The 15730-nt window shown below is 41.5% G+C and overlaps 1 protein-coding gene across 1 annotated transcript; it reads left to right on the forward strand.

Annotated features, from left to right (window-relative positions):
• Nucleotides 1-2661: 2661 nt before the first annotated feature.
• Nucleotides 2662-3872, forward strand: LOC117506151 (sodium/potassium/calcium exchanger 2-like; the record flags this gene model as incomplete). The annotated part of the gene is made up of 1 exon (XM_034165653.1): nucleotides 2662-3872. A coding segment is annotated over exon 1 (921 nt), but the record flags the coding sequence as incomplete, so codon positions are not given.
• Nucleotides 3873-15730: the final 11858 nt, after the last annotated feature.

Genomic DNA, 15730 nt, shown 5'->3' on the forward strand with positions numbered 1-15730 from the left:
TTTCTGCATATTTGTCAGTATACACCATGTATGCTTTGATTTTTATGTATACTTGGCAGTATATGACAGCAGGGGTGGTGGCCAAGTGGTTAATGCACTTGGTTTCAGTGCAGAAGGCTCAGGGTTCAAATCACACCCCTGCCACATTTCTCCATGTAATGTGGAGTTGCGTCAGGGAGGGCATCCGGCGTAAAATCTGTGCCAATTCAACGTGCAGATCCACCTTGGATTTGCTGTGGCAACCCCGAGTGCGGACAGGGGAGCAGCCGAAGGGACTTACTTGGCAGTACATGCCAAGTATACTTTGATGTTTTTAGTATAATTCTCAGTATAAACTGTGTATATTTTAAGTGTAATCTCTTAAGTATATATCTGATAAGTACATAACAAGTAAACTGAAAGTATACTCACTAATTTTTAGTTGAAAATTGTTGTACTACTAATAAACTTAGATAATCTGTTGGGAAAGTGTCAGTACACGGACCCACAACAGGGGGCGCAAATGAACGGACAATGGAGAAAGTCAAATAACAAGGCTTTACTGTTGTGAATGTGCACAACGAATACAACCAATCACGAAATGGACAACAGTCAATTCACAAAAGTGTCGTGTGGGCAGGCTCGAAGATAGGAGACGCCTCTCCAAGGTAAGACCCGAACCACACGGCTTCCTCCGCCACAGGACCCCGGAAATACTGGAGCCGCCAAGTCCCGAACTCCCAGGTGGCCACTGCCTCCGCGTGTCGGACCTGGTACTGCTGGCGAGGAACAAAGAACAGTTAGATGGGGGCGCGTTTGCACCCAAGACTCCGAACAGCAGGGAAGTTACCTCCACCTCTCGTTGGAACAGTACTCCACAAGCTATACACTAATCCAAAAGGATACACTCCGTCAGCTTTGATACGTTACCTCGTAGGTAGAAACGATATCTCGGCAATGAGGTGGAGGTGCCGTCCTGCTGATATACCCCACAGATGATTGCCGTCAGCTGTCTCAGGTGATGGGTGACAGCTGTCACCGTAGCTGCTCACGTGAGGCGGCGGCGCCCTCTGGTGCCTGGAGCCCGCACTCCAGGCAGGGCGCCCTCTGGTGGTGGTGGGCCAGCAGTACCTCCTCTTCAGCGGCCCACACAACATAATCCTCTTTTTTCTAAGGGTATAACCATTCTAAAATTTAATACATGGTTAAGGGCCTCTTCACACATAACACGATTTAAGTCGACTAACATATGATGAAGGAATTGCATGCAAACTGTGAAAAATCGGAGCTGCCTCCAACGCCTTGTACAGCTGTTGCTACAACTATTTGCACATGCCAGCGGCTGAAAGACAGAGTGTGCCCTGTGAGAGCCCATTTGATCTCTCTCGTGCCAAGGTGTTGGCCAAATTCGAGGTGACACGCACAAACATCTAACACTGCTCTCTTGGCACTTAGAAAATGTGTGTCCATTCACGCTGTTGGCATGAAAACAGTCAGCAATCAGTTTCGCGCTGGATGTGAAATTTGTTTAAGTGCCCCCACGAGTGTGGCTATGCAAAAAGCAGCACACATGTGGCCTGCATGTGTATCACACGTGTGCACGTGTCGCCCCCACCAAAGCACATGTGGCATACGTATGCCACATGAAATGTATGCTGCCCAGACATAATCATATGGGGACCGGACAGGCAGGTCTGAGCGCACACAGCACAGCGAGGTGCTTCTCAGCTGCTGAACAGAGACTCACTGACAGCTCACATAACACAGAAGAAAGTGACACCGGTGTGTGCGCTGGATGGACAGGAGGTGTGGCCACCGACAGTCACAGCAGTTAAGCTCTCTGGTTCTGGATGTCCCAGCTGGAGAACACGTACCGTGTTTGGATGGACATGAACTGTCCACTGTGGCGTGTGTGTGTGTGCTTGCTGTCCTCAAGGGATCCACATTGACAGGCTGTCCCAGGTGATATGGACCATCAGATCATAACATGCAGCGGGTGATCTGAATGTCACATCACCCACGTGAGCTCTGTTCCACATGACGCAGTGTCTGTCCTGCAGCACACCGTCCACAAGACACACGTGTCGGGCCAGACATGCGCGTGGGGCAGTTGGACACACCAGACCAGTAGATGTGGGCATGATAAAAGCGCCCTGCTCCTCATTCATGTCATTTCATGACTGTACGTCTGTGACCATGGGTCATCTACAGATGAATAGACGGTTCATACTTGTATTGTCCTCTTGATGAGAGGGATTCAATAAAATGCTGTGTTTTTTTATGGAGAGTGGTTATTATATATATATATATATATATATAAATATAAATGCGTCCATCTCCTTGTTGATTTCAGGCATTTTCTGCACCTTTTACAGGCCAGCGATGGTAGCACAGTGGTAAATTGCAGGTTCAAATCCAGTGGGTGACATCTATTTTTTTTTCACAGCAGTTGCGCAATGTGATTACACATGCTCCAGTTGCTCGCACTGTGTTCCTGTGACTGTTTCGACACCGTTGCAGCGGGATCGTTCATGACTGCCCATCGGCTTGATGTTTTTGTGGTTCACTCATACGAGCTGTTCCGCCGTGCTCCGCCCTGATTTCTACTTATTCATACTATTTGTGAAGGGGCCCTAACTAAGGCTATAGCCCAATTTAAGGAGCAGAAAAAAGTTTACAATTGCAGTTATCCTGCAGTACATCATCTTAAAGTGTGTATTTGTTTTTAAAATATGCTGATCTGTACTGAGACTTACAGGACTGTGTGTCTGTTTTCCAGTGAATAATATGAGGAAGACTTTGAATGGGTTGGATCCTGGAATCACACTGCAAAGCTTCTATTGTGTTTAGACGGGGAGGCAGCATGCAAACTGCTTGGCCAGTCAAACCCCCACCCTTGTAGCCACCAGCACCACCAAAGCAGATTTGGGGTTGATTCCTGTAACTTCCACTCTGCCTCATTACCAAACACCATGGATCCCATCCGAGGCATACAAAGCCAAACCACTGTGGCTTCTTCCAGCTCTGCTACTCCTCTCAGCTCTTGCAGCAATTGTGCCAGGCACCACTACCACAACATCAGGAGAAAGCTACGGCCAGGACGGATACTGGGCTTCATCATCAGCCTGGCAGCAGTCTGCACAATCTGTTCATGGAGTGCCTTGTCGCTGGCTAAAGTGGCAGCCATTGAGCCGGATGCAGCAGTTGAAGGGTCAGCGGAGGTGTCAGTGCCACAAAGAACTCTTCTACAGGATCAGAATCTGTCAGGCTTCCCAGCGGAGACACCTATGGCCATGCATTCAGCTGAGCTGGAGATGAATCACGGCGACTACCCCAGGGACTACTTCACTTTGGAGGAGAGGCGACAAGGCTACGTGGTGCTTCACATGTTTGGCATGTTGTACATGTTCATCGCCTTAGCCATCGTCTGTGATGAGTTCTTTGTCCCAGCACTCACGGTCATCACGGAGAAGCTGGCAATCTCTGATGATGTAGCAGGAGCCACCTTCATGGCGGCAGGTGGCTCAGCCCCAGAGCTCTTCACCTCTGTAATAGGAGTCTTTATTTCCCACAGTAATGTGGGTATTGGCACCATCGTGGGCTCAGCTGTCTTCAATATCCTTTTTGTGATAGGGATGTGTGCCCTTTTCTCCAGGGAGGTGCTAAACCTCACCTGGTGGCCTCTATTCAGAGATGTCTCATTCTATATCATGGGCTTGCTGATGCTCATTACTTTCTTTCTGGATAATCAAATCACATTACTGGAAAGTATAGGTCTGCTGCTGTGCTACACCTGCTACGTGACCTTTATGAAATTCAATGCCCAGGTGGAGTCTGTCATCAAGGGCAAACTGAGCAGCAACCAAGTGGACAACCTGGAGGCTGCAACAAAGGTGAGGTGTTCCATCAATCCATACATCCATCTATACATCCATCTATTCATCTATACATCCATCTTTGCATCAGAGTCAGAATCAAATTTATTGCCAAGTAAATTGTCAATTACACACAATTTGATCTGGTGTCATTATTGCATAAACAACAATAAAAAGGAGAGGAAAAATACTTCTGTAAGAAGTAATTGGTGCATAAACAACAATAAAAAGAAAAGGAAAAAAAGGAGTGGCAAAGCTATGTTCACTTTCAAATAACTATAATAGTGGAATGGGGCTGTGCAAGGCATGCAGATGTATAGTACAACCCCAATTCCATTAAGTTGGGACGTTGTGTAAAATCTAAATAAAAACAGAATACAATGATTTGCAAATCCTTGTCATCCTATATTCAATTGAATACACCACAAAGATAAGATATTTAATGTTCAAACTGATAAACTTTATTGTTTTTGTGCAAATATTTGCTCATTTTGAAATGGATGCCTGCAACATGTTTCAAAAAAGCTGGGACAGTGGTATGTTGACCACTGTGTTACATCACCTTTCCTTCTAACAACACTCAATAAGCGTTTGGGAACTGAGGGCACTAATTGTTGAAGCTTTGTAGGTGGAATTCTTTCCCATTCTTTCTTGATGTACAACTTCAGTTGTTCAACAGTCCGGGTCCTCCGTTGTCATATTTTGTGCTTCATAATGCACCACACATTTCCAGTCGGTGACAGGTCTGGACTGCAGACAGGCCAGTCTAGTACTCACACTCTTTTACTACAAAACCATGCTGTTGTAACACGTGCAGAATGTGGCTTGGCATTGTCTTGCTGAAATAAGCAGGGATGCACCTGAAAAAGACATTGCTTGGATGGCAGCATGTGTTGCTCCAAAACCTGGATGTACCTTTCAGCATTGATGGTGCCATCACAGATGTGTAAGTTGCACGAACACACCCCCATACCATCACAGATGCTGGCTTTTGAACTTTGCACTGGTAACAATCTGGATGGTCTTTTTCTACTTTTGTCTGGAGGACACGATGTCCATGATTCCCAAAAACAATTTGTGGACTCATCAGATGACAGCACACTTTTCAGTCTGCATCTGTCCATTTCAAATGAGCTTGGGCCCAGAGAAGGCGGCGGCATTTCTGGATGTTGATGTACTGTATGGCTTTCGCTTTGCATGGTAAAGTTTTAACTTGCACTTCTGGATGTAGCGACAAACTGTATTAACTGACAATGGTTTTCTGAAGTGTTCCTGAGCCCACGCGGTAAGATCCTTTACACAATGATGTTGGTTTTTACTGCAGTGCCGCCTGAGGGATCGAAGGTCATGGGCATTGGTTTATGGCCTTGCTGCTTACGTGTAGAAAGTTCTCCAGATTCTCTGAATCTTCTGATTATATTATGGACTGTAGATGATGGAATCCCTAAATTCCTTGCAATTGAAACATTGTTCTTAAACTGTTGGACTATTTTTTCACACAGCTGTTCACAAAGTGATGATCCTCGCCCCATCTTTGCTTGTGAATGGCTGAGCCTTTTGGGGATGCTTTTTTTATACCCAATCATGACACTCACAATTACTGTCCTCAGTTCCCAAATGCTTATTGAGTGTTGTTAGAAGGAAAGGTGATGTAACAAAGTGGTAAACATACCACTGTCCCAGCTTTTTTGAAATGCGTTGCAGGCATCCATTTCAAAATGAACAACAATTTGGACAAAAACAATAAAGTTTATCAGTTTGAACATTAAATATCTTGGGCAAAAACAAAAGTTCACCGCGCTTCTGTATAGCACAAACAAATCTGGTGCAACCAAGTAGGACTAATTAGTAAAAAAGAAAAATAACTGGTGCAACACAGGAATAAGTACCAGAAAAGTCCCGTTGAACATTTTTTGCTTTCAGCACCTTATTAAATTTTCTGGCACTTATTCCTGTGTTGCACCAGTTATTTTTCTTTTTATTAAATATCTTGGCTTTGTGGTGTATTCAATTGAATACAGGTTGAAGAGGATTTGCAAATCATTGTATTCTGTTTTTATTTACATTTCACACAATGTCCCAACTTCATTGGAATTGGGGTTGTACCTTTCAGTGCAGGGATGATCAATCTGTACTTTGTGGGAGTGGGAGGGGGCAGGGTAAATGCGGGTCTCTAGCATTATTCATAATTCTAGCTATGGAGGGAAAGAAGCAGTTTTTGCGTCTTGAGGTTTGGGTCCTGATGGATCTCAGCTGTCTGCCAGGGGGAGGGTGACAAAAAGTTTGTGTCCTGGGTGAGAGGGATCGGCCACTATCTTCCTTGCTCATGTCAGGACCTTGGAGCTGTACAGGTCCTGTAGGGATGGCAGATTGCAGTCGATCACCTTATCTGCTGCGTGGATGCGTGGATGCTTAGCAGTGGCAGTAGCGTATGTTCTGATGGAGGAGATGATGGACTCAATGATAGCAGTGTAGAAGTTCACCATCACTGTTTTTGGCAGGTTGAACTTCTTTAGCTGCCGCAGAAAGTACATCCTGTGTTGCGTTCTCTCGATGAGAGAGCTGACGTTCATCTCCCACTTGAAGTCCCGGGTGATGGTGATCCCCAGTTAATGGAAGAACTCCACAATGGCAACTGGGGAGTCATACAGGGTGATGGGGTTGGCCGGGACTGGGTTCTTTCTGAAGTCCATCTTGTATGTAGAAGTCCATCTTCCTACTGTCCCAAAACAGCATGAATGTAGATTATAACAAATGCTGTTAGTGACAGATGTTAGTAGTTTGATCTGTTAGTAAGATTGTTCAAAAAGTAGGTTTTATGCATTGAAAGGTTGGCCATTTTACTGCTGAAGATACTTTTCTGAAATCTGATGAAGCTGCTGATCCTGCTCTAAAATATATGGTCTTTTATTTTTTTGGTGGGTCCTCTTGATATGACTGAATCAGATGCCTTTCCATATCATAAAATTGCCAAATATAAGCATTTTACTATCACCAATTTTCACAAAACATGCTGGAAATGTTGATTCTCTGTTGGAACCTGTGCCATTTAATTTTGCCAGAATAGTGGGAAAGAGTCATGACATTAAAACTCTGTCGATAGTATTAGGTTGTCTTTGGGAATGAACAAATTTAAATGTAACTTTGTGAATTTCTTCATCTGACTTGAAAATTAAACCATTGCATTTTTTGGAAGGATTCTGAAAAAGGAGTGGAAATATGCAATAATGTTTAATTGAATGGATAAAGTACTGCAACTCAACAGGTTTTAAGTCACATACAGTCTGACTGGTGATATAGAAATAGATTTGGTGAGCTAGCATAACAGGCCATTGACGGGGATCATCAAATATCAGATAATCTGAGAAAACAAGGATTTGATGGTAAATTAAACAGAAACTAGCATGTTACCAGTGGGGATCGACAGACACTAGATTGGGTGGAGTTTATAAAATAGGTAGCTGACATTTTTCAAGGGTGCTAATAAATTAAGCAGAGCTTATATGAGTTGGATTGGCGTGTGAGTCCAGAATGTTTTTAGAATGTTAGACCTCAACAAGGAACTTAACCCTTTTATTTCCTGTTAATTATGTAATTTTTTAAATGTTAATTTACTGTCTTAATGTATTTATAAATTTTTAGGTTGTTATCAGTATATTATTATTATCAGTATTATTGTTATTATTATTATTATTGTATTATTACTTCTAATTGGCCTTTGATTTTTAAATAGACCACAATGGAAATAAGTGTTTTCCCTTGCTTGTGTCAGCCATGTATGTTTGACGTATTTACAATTATATTATGTACTTACATTGAACTTACTAAATAAAATCATGCATATACGCACTCACACTTATAAACATGATTTACCAGCCCCTGCTGGAATGGTATGAGTCCAGAGTGTAGTTAACAATGTTAGCTAATATCCGTAGCTTCTCCAAAAACTATCAACATTCAATAATGACAAATGTCAGCTCTCCACAGTTTCTCCATGACTGAAGTTGCACACACACACACACACACACACACACACACACACACACACACACACACACACACACACACACACACACACACACACACACACACACACACACACACACACACACACACACACACGCATGCACGGAGAGGGTTTTTTTTTTTGTGTCTTTTCTGCATTCTGCCACAAGCAGATGCTTCTAATTTTAGACATGCAAGAACAGAGACGGTGGTAGAAGACATCAAATGCAATATAGTGCAGCAGGTAACTGAAACAGTCCTTCACATGGTTATGCAAGCATCATATTTGGCATGAATGTTCTACATAGATCAGTGTTTGGGGAAAAAAGCGCTGACCACGTGAAAATCCAATATGACGGCCAGGTAGGGGTCAATGAAGAATTACACAGGGGTCAAAATTTAAAAATGCTCCAGTCATATTGAAAGCTATACCACATTATGTGTCTGATCACAGAGATTCCAAAAAGGTATAGTTTGGGCTATCTATGACTGAATGTTATGGAGTTATGGGGTAAAAACAGCAAGAATGGTAAGAAAGGTCAGTTTCAGTTTGTACAGGGGTCAAAAGTTAAAGTTGCACCAATTTTGGTAAGAAGTGGTGCAAATTATTGGTTGAAATAATAGGATTAATAAATTGAATAGTTTTGACTGTGCTGAATGTTTGGTTTGCAGAGTAAATGTCAAACAATGTTGACGTACATTGGATTCTATGACATGTGACGTATGTTACCTTGTAACATGACAACTAAGCATGACACATGGTGCAAACTATTCCTTTTTAAAACCCTATTAACTCAACCAATAATTTGCATCACATTTGACAAAAATTGTTCATCCTACAGCAGGACAATGACACTAAGCACACAGGGTGAATATTTATATACCTGTGATTTCTTGGTTTTAAAATATTTTTAATAAATTTTCAAAAATTGAAAAACAAATATGAACCTGTTTTCATGTTGTCATTATGGAATGTTGTGAGTAGAACTTTGAGGGGGAAAATGAATTTACTCCATTTTTGAATGAGGCTGTATTATAATATATGGAAAAAGTGAAGCCCTGTAAATAATTTCTGAATGCACTGTATGCCATTGATCCCTTTATTATATTTGGCAACTGATGTATTATAGTCAGATCATGAGCCTTACTTTCCTTCTCTTCACATGATTCTGGTACAAGTTCATCTTGATTTCTGTTCAAGCGATCTTGTCTCAGAACTACCCAGGGTTTTTTTTTTTTTCCTATTATTTATTTTTTTATTTTTTTAGATTTACTGGTTTCCACCTCATCATGAACCATCTGCATTTACATTAAAGAAGCTGTTTCTTAAAGTCATTAGACTTTGACAATGATACACCAACCTCTTCACCAAGGAAATAATGCTCCCTTGTTTTCACTCAAGGTCACTGCAGCAGATCCAAGGTGGATCTGCATGCACATTTGGCACAAGTTTTACACTGGATGACCTTCTTGATGCAACTGCACATTACATGGAGAAATGTGGCAGAGATGAGGTTTGAACCGGGACCTTCCACACTAAAATAACAACATTAAAGCAAAAAAAGAAAAAAAAAGAAAAAGAAAAACATATGATCATCTGCCACACCATAAATACTGTGTGTGCAGGGCATTATGGGATGTTGTGAAACACCATACATACACACACACACACACACACACACACACACACACACACACACACACACACACACAACACACACACACACACACACACACACACACACACACACACACACACACACACACACACACACACACACACAGACAGACAGACAGACAGACAGACAGACAGACAGACAGACAGACAGACAGACAGACAGACAGACAGACAGACAGACAGACAGACAGACAGACAGATAGATAGATAGATAGATAGATAGATAGATAGATAGATAGATAGATAGAGGGGGAGAGAGAGAGAGAGAGTCTATGGTATGGTCTGAGCAAATAGAAACATTGGTTTTGTCAATGCTTACACAATAGACTTTCCAAAAATATATAGTTTTCTTAATCGCCCAAAAATCCAACTGGAGTTAAAACATTCAGTACTTAACCTTTGCCATAATCCCCCTGGCGGCCCTGTGTGCTTCCGAGAATACATCGCGGTGCCAGCAGAGTTCCAGTATCTCACAGCGCATGTAAACAGTGGCTAGCGAGAATGTGTATGGCGTTGATCCAGCGAGTTCACAGGCGATTATGATGATGATAAATTCTCCCAAGTTGAGAAGGTTATCTAGAGGAGGTGTAGCATCTGTGATGGACTTCTGCTGTGCCCCGATGTTGTCTAGTCCATACTTCACAAGATTTGTTTATATTGTGCCCTAAAAAACCGGTTTCGCCGACCGAACGGTCCCCCCGTAAAAATTGATCCACCCTGCCTCCACTGCACATGCGTCATTTCGGATCACAGCAGCACGTCTGAGACAGAGTCTCTTCATTCAAAGCGATCAAATGGATTAATTGGATTATTAATCATCAGATGACAAGGTAAAATCTCTTAAAATCATTCTAAAGACAGCTTTAAGCAGAAGGCCATTTTAGCAGAAACAAGGCGATATTCCGTGACGCTTTGAAATGACGGCTGTGCAGTGAACGCAGAAGCTAGCCGCCCGTGCAGCCGCATCACTCTGATTGCTTCCTCCGATTTTATGATGAAATCATGCTGAATTTATGTGGAAATGATTGTTGTACAAAAGCTTCAGATATCTGTCGCTGAGATAGATGATGACTGGAGTGCAGTCTGAAGCAGAAATGACGTGATAATCTGTGAACCACGGTTAATGACGCATGCACAGTGAAGTGCGGACCGATTTTTAGGGGAGACCGTTCAGTCTGCGACACCGGAACTCTGCTGAAACTGACCTCTCGCGTGAGTCACGGACCGTGAGATGGTGCGAGATTCACTACTGTGAAACAGTGAATAGCAAAACATAGTGAACCTATGAAATGAAATGTGAATGAAGAGGCACCATTCTCACATTGTTCACGGCTGACTGACCATTAGGCTGGTTTGTGGCCTGATGTTGGGTTAGTTGTTAGGCTGGTTTTGTCACAAAGACCCGATAACCTGTAATCAAGCCTGCAGCCAGCCCATCCCCAGACTCAACAATGGCAGCAGTCAAATCAACAAACACAGCCGCACTTATTCTAAGGGCTCAATAGGTCACATTCTTTCTGCACACTCTTTCAAATGCTTACTGAGTGTTGTTAGAAGGAAAGGTGATGTAACACAGTGGTAAACATACCACTGTCCCAGCTTTTATGAAACATGCTGCAGATATCCATTTCAAAATGAGCAAATACTGTTGGACTATTTTTTCATGCAGTTGTTCACAAAGTGGTGATCCTCACCCCATCTTTGCTTGTGAATGGCTGAGCCTTTTGGGGATGCCCCTTTTATACCCAATCATGACACTCACCTGTTTCCAATTCGGTGTTCTTTGAGCATTCATAAACTTTCCCAGTCTTTTGTTGCTCTGTCCCAACTTTTTTGAAACGTGTTGCAGGCATCCATGTCAAAATGAGCAAGTATTTGCACAAAAACAATAACGTTTATCAGTTTGAACATTAAATATCTTGTCTTTGTGGTGTATTCAATTGAATGTAGGTTGAAGAGGATTTGCAAATCATTGTATTCAATTTTTATTTACATTTTACACAACATCCCAACTTCATTGGAATTGCGGTTGTATGTAATTTTTTAATGTTAGTTTACTGTCTTAATGTATTTATAAATTGTTTAGGTTCTTGTTATCATATGCACACTATTATTGTTATTATTATTATTATTATTATTATTATTGGTAGTAGTAGTGGTAGTATTTTATTTCATTTTTATTTATATTTTCTCATTTGATTTTTAAATGGACAATGGAAATAAGTGTTTTCATTATCTATACGTTATCTTCAGTGCAAATCAAAACAGATTACTTTCAACATTGTAATTTTTTCATTGCAAAACAGAAATGTTATTTTAACTCAAATATTTGTTGAAACTGATTACAAAAAAAAAAAAAAAAAAAAAAATCCTCAATTTTTTTTTAACTTACAGAAAAATTCTTTCTTCTGTAACTTAAAAAATGAGCTGGTGCCACTTTACAATTTTTATGTAATCGGTTTCTACTTTTTTTTTTTGTTGTTAAAGTCACATTATCAGGTTTTTACAGTGTGTGGTAATCAAGTGTTTGTCAGCATAGTTTTTTTTTTTGTCCACATGATGTCCACGTGCATCTCCTCATATGTCAGTTCCTGCTAAATAATCCCCAGGGTAATGCTCTCCAATCGCATTAGAGCCACTAATAATAGTCTGATGCATTCTGGGAGAGCAAGAATCAGAAGATCACCAGATGAAAAGCCTCAACACTGCTTTGTGATCATTCAATGTCATCATGCTAGATTCCTGTAATGCATATCATTGTTACTTGGTAATTTTGCACAATGCACATGTGCGCATCTCTTGGGAGAAGAGGGCAAAAGAACTGCCGGTTTGCTTTCTGTTGGTTCGAAAGACACCAGTCCTCACTGATCCCCATATTATGTGTACATGCAGTGACAAAAGCAAAGTACAGGACAGCAGTATGGACATAATCACTCTGCTTCTCAGCTTTTGTTCAGCTCTGTTATAAAATTATTTACCAGATTCAGCTTCCTATATTTATACTTGTGATGCTTGCTTCGTGCATCTACAGCCTCATTATGCCCCAGGACACTGCAAATATCTTTCGAAAGCTTGGTTTGACAATATATATTGCTAATATCATGTAACATATTTGAATAATTTAAATTAAATGTACTAGTGCAGTGCCTGTAGGAAGTTTGTATTCCTATAGAAAATTGGGAGTTTAAGTAGATTTTTCATGGACGGTAGTATGATGCTATGTTTGAAGGTGGGATGTACAAAGAGGTGTACTTGCTCTTACTTAGTTTTAACAGACAAAGTGTGCGTTTGTTAAGACATGGTTGACAGTGAGATACAAAGATACACACAAATACAGTTATTTTAAGGAAAAGACTGACATTCATCCAACATGGTCAGACATATATACACACATAGAGATATAGGAAGGAATAAAGACAGTTAGTGTACATGAAGCACAAATGCATGGATGTGAATACAGTAGTTATTGATAATCTGAGTCAGGGACATTTAGGTTTGTTGTGAAATGTGTGGATTGATTGATAACTATTGTGTTTTCATAAATTTTGGCTTTTAGCAAGGACAGTCTAGGTAGGTGAAAATGTTTCTAAAAGTGGTGATGTCATCTGTACTCATTAATCCAGGTTAAGTCACATGGCTCGGGCAGTCAGGTAGCTGGTGGAGACTAAATATAGAGGACATACATTTAGGTCCACAACTCAAGTCTGGGAGCATGCGCAAGTGCTGTGAGTGTTGCATGCTCGATACCTATACCTGCCCTATAGGCAAACTGCAGGGTGATATTTCACTTGCTTAAGAATCTCTTGCTTAACCAGTTTGTCAAAGCTTTTCATCACTATTGAAGTGAAATAGACCAGACCGGTAGACCTCTACTGCCTCTACTGGTGGTTGGCTCTCAATGCGGTATTGTATCACTTCCTGCGGTGTTTTGCTGTATCTGTTAGTGGTTTAATCTGCGTAGTTAGATTGATCTAGTTAACTAGATAACGATTTGTTTCACAGTGTAATCTTCACGTGCCTTAACTAAAGCACTCCCTCTGCTGAATCACCTCTAAATTATTTACACATTATTCACTTTGTGTGTTTTTAGGAATCCGCTAGCTGAGCGCAGCTGCTAGCTCTTAGCTGGTTTAGCATGGCGGCTTCTCCTGTCTCTCCCGCACTTTTCTGCTCTGGGTGTGAAATGTTTAGTTATTCCTCGGCCTACAGCTAGCCAGGCCCCTGTAGTAGGTGCGGACCAAGGTAGCTTAGCTGCCGTTAGTTCCCCTCCAGCAGATCCCGAGCAGCCGGGAAAGCAGGCCGACTGGGTGACTGTGAGGAGGAAGCGTAGTCCTAAACAGAAGCCCTGTGTACACCGCCAACCCGTTCACATCTCTAACCGTTTTTCCGCACTCTACGACACACCCACCGAGGAACAAACTCTGGTTATTGGCAACTCTGTTTTGAGAAATGTGAAGTTAGCGACACCAGCAACCATAGTCAATTGTCTTCCGGGGGCCAGAGCAGGCGACACTGAAGGAAATTTGAAACTGCTGGCTAAGGCTAAGCGTAAATTTGGTAAGATTGTAATTCACGTCGGCAGTAATGACACCCGGTTACGCCAATCGGAGGTCACTAAAATTAATATTGAATCGGTGTGTAACTTTGCAAAAACAATGTCGGACTCTGTAGTTTTCTCTGGGCCCCTCCCCAATCGGACCGGGAATGACATGTTTAGCCGCATGTTCTCCCTGAATTGCTGGCTGTCTGAGTGGTGTCCAAAAAATGAGGTGGGCTTCATATATAATTGGCAAAGCTTCTGGGGAAAACCTGGTCTTGTTAGGAGAGACAGCATCCATCCCACTTTGGATGGAGCAGCTCTCATTTCTAGAAATCTGGCCAATTTTCTTAAATCCTCCAAACTGTGACTATCCAGGGTTGGGACCAGGAAGCAGAGTTGTAGTCTTACACACCTCTCTGCAGCTTCTCTCCCCCTGCCATCCCCTCATTACCCCATCCCCGTAGAGATGGTGCCTGCTCCCAGACCACCAATAATCAGCAAAAATCTATTTAACCATAAAAATTCAAAAAGAAAAAAATAATATAGCACCTTCAACTGCACCACAGACTAAAACAGTTAAATGTGGTCTATTAAACATTAGATCTCTCTCTCTTCTAAGTCCCTATTAGTAAATGATATAATAATTGATCAACATATTGATTTATTCTGCCTTACAGAAACCTGGTTACAGCAGGATGAATATGTCAGTTTAAATGAGTCAACACCCCCGAGTCACACTAACTGCCAGAACGCTCGTAGCACGGGCCGAGGTGGAGGATTAGCAGCAATCTTCCACTCCAGCTTATTAATTAATCAAAAACCCAGACAGAGCTTTAATTCATTTGAAAGCTTGACTCTTAGTCTTGTCGATCCAAGTTGGAAGTCCCAAAAAACAGTTGTTGTTATCTATCGTCCTCCTGGTCGTTACTGTGAGTTTCTCTGTGAATTTTTGGACCTTTTGTCTGACTTAGTGCTTAGCTCAGATAAGATCATTATAGTGGGCGATTTTAACATCCACACAGATGCTGAGAATGACAGCCTCAACACTGCATTTAATCTATTGTTAGACTCGACTGGCTTTGCTCAAAATGTAAATGAGTCCACCCACCACTTTAATCATACCTTAGATCTTGTTCTGACTTATGGTATGGAAATTGAAGACTTAACAGTATTCCCTGAAAACCCCCTTCTGTCTGATCATTTCTTAATAACATTTACATTTACTCTGATGGACTACCCAGCAGTGGGGAATAAGTTTCATTACAGTAGAAGTCTTTCAGAAAGCGTTGTAACTAGGTTTAAGGATATGATTCCTTCTTTATGTTCTCCAATGCCATATACCAACACAGGGCAGAGTAGCTACCTATACTCTGTGAGTGAGATAGATTATCTCGTCAATAGTTTTATATCCTCATTGAGGATAACGTTGGATGCTGTAACTCCTCTGAAAAAGAGAGCCTTAAATCAGAAATCACAAAGAGTCAGAGCTCTATTGAGCTGAGTATTCCTTTAACTTTAACTAGTAATGACTTCATGACTTTCTTTGCTAATAAAATTTTAACTATTAGAGAAAAAATTACTCATAACCATCCCAAAGACATATCGTTCTCATTGGCTGCTTTCAGTGATGCCGGTATTTGGTTAGACTCTTTC

Source organism: Thalassophryne amazonica, unplaced genomic scaffold (genome assembly GCF_902500255.1).
Source record: "Thalassophryne amazonica unplaced genomic scaffold, fThaAma1.1, whole genome shotgun sequence".
In the NCBI taxonomy this organism is placed as follows: domain Eukaryota; kingdom Metazoa; phylum Chordata; class Actinopteri; order Batrachoidiformes; family Batrachoididae; genus Thalassophryne; species Thalassophryne amazonica.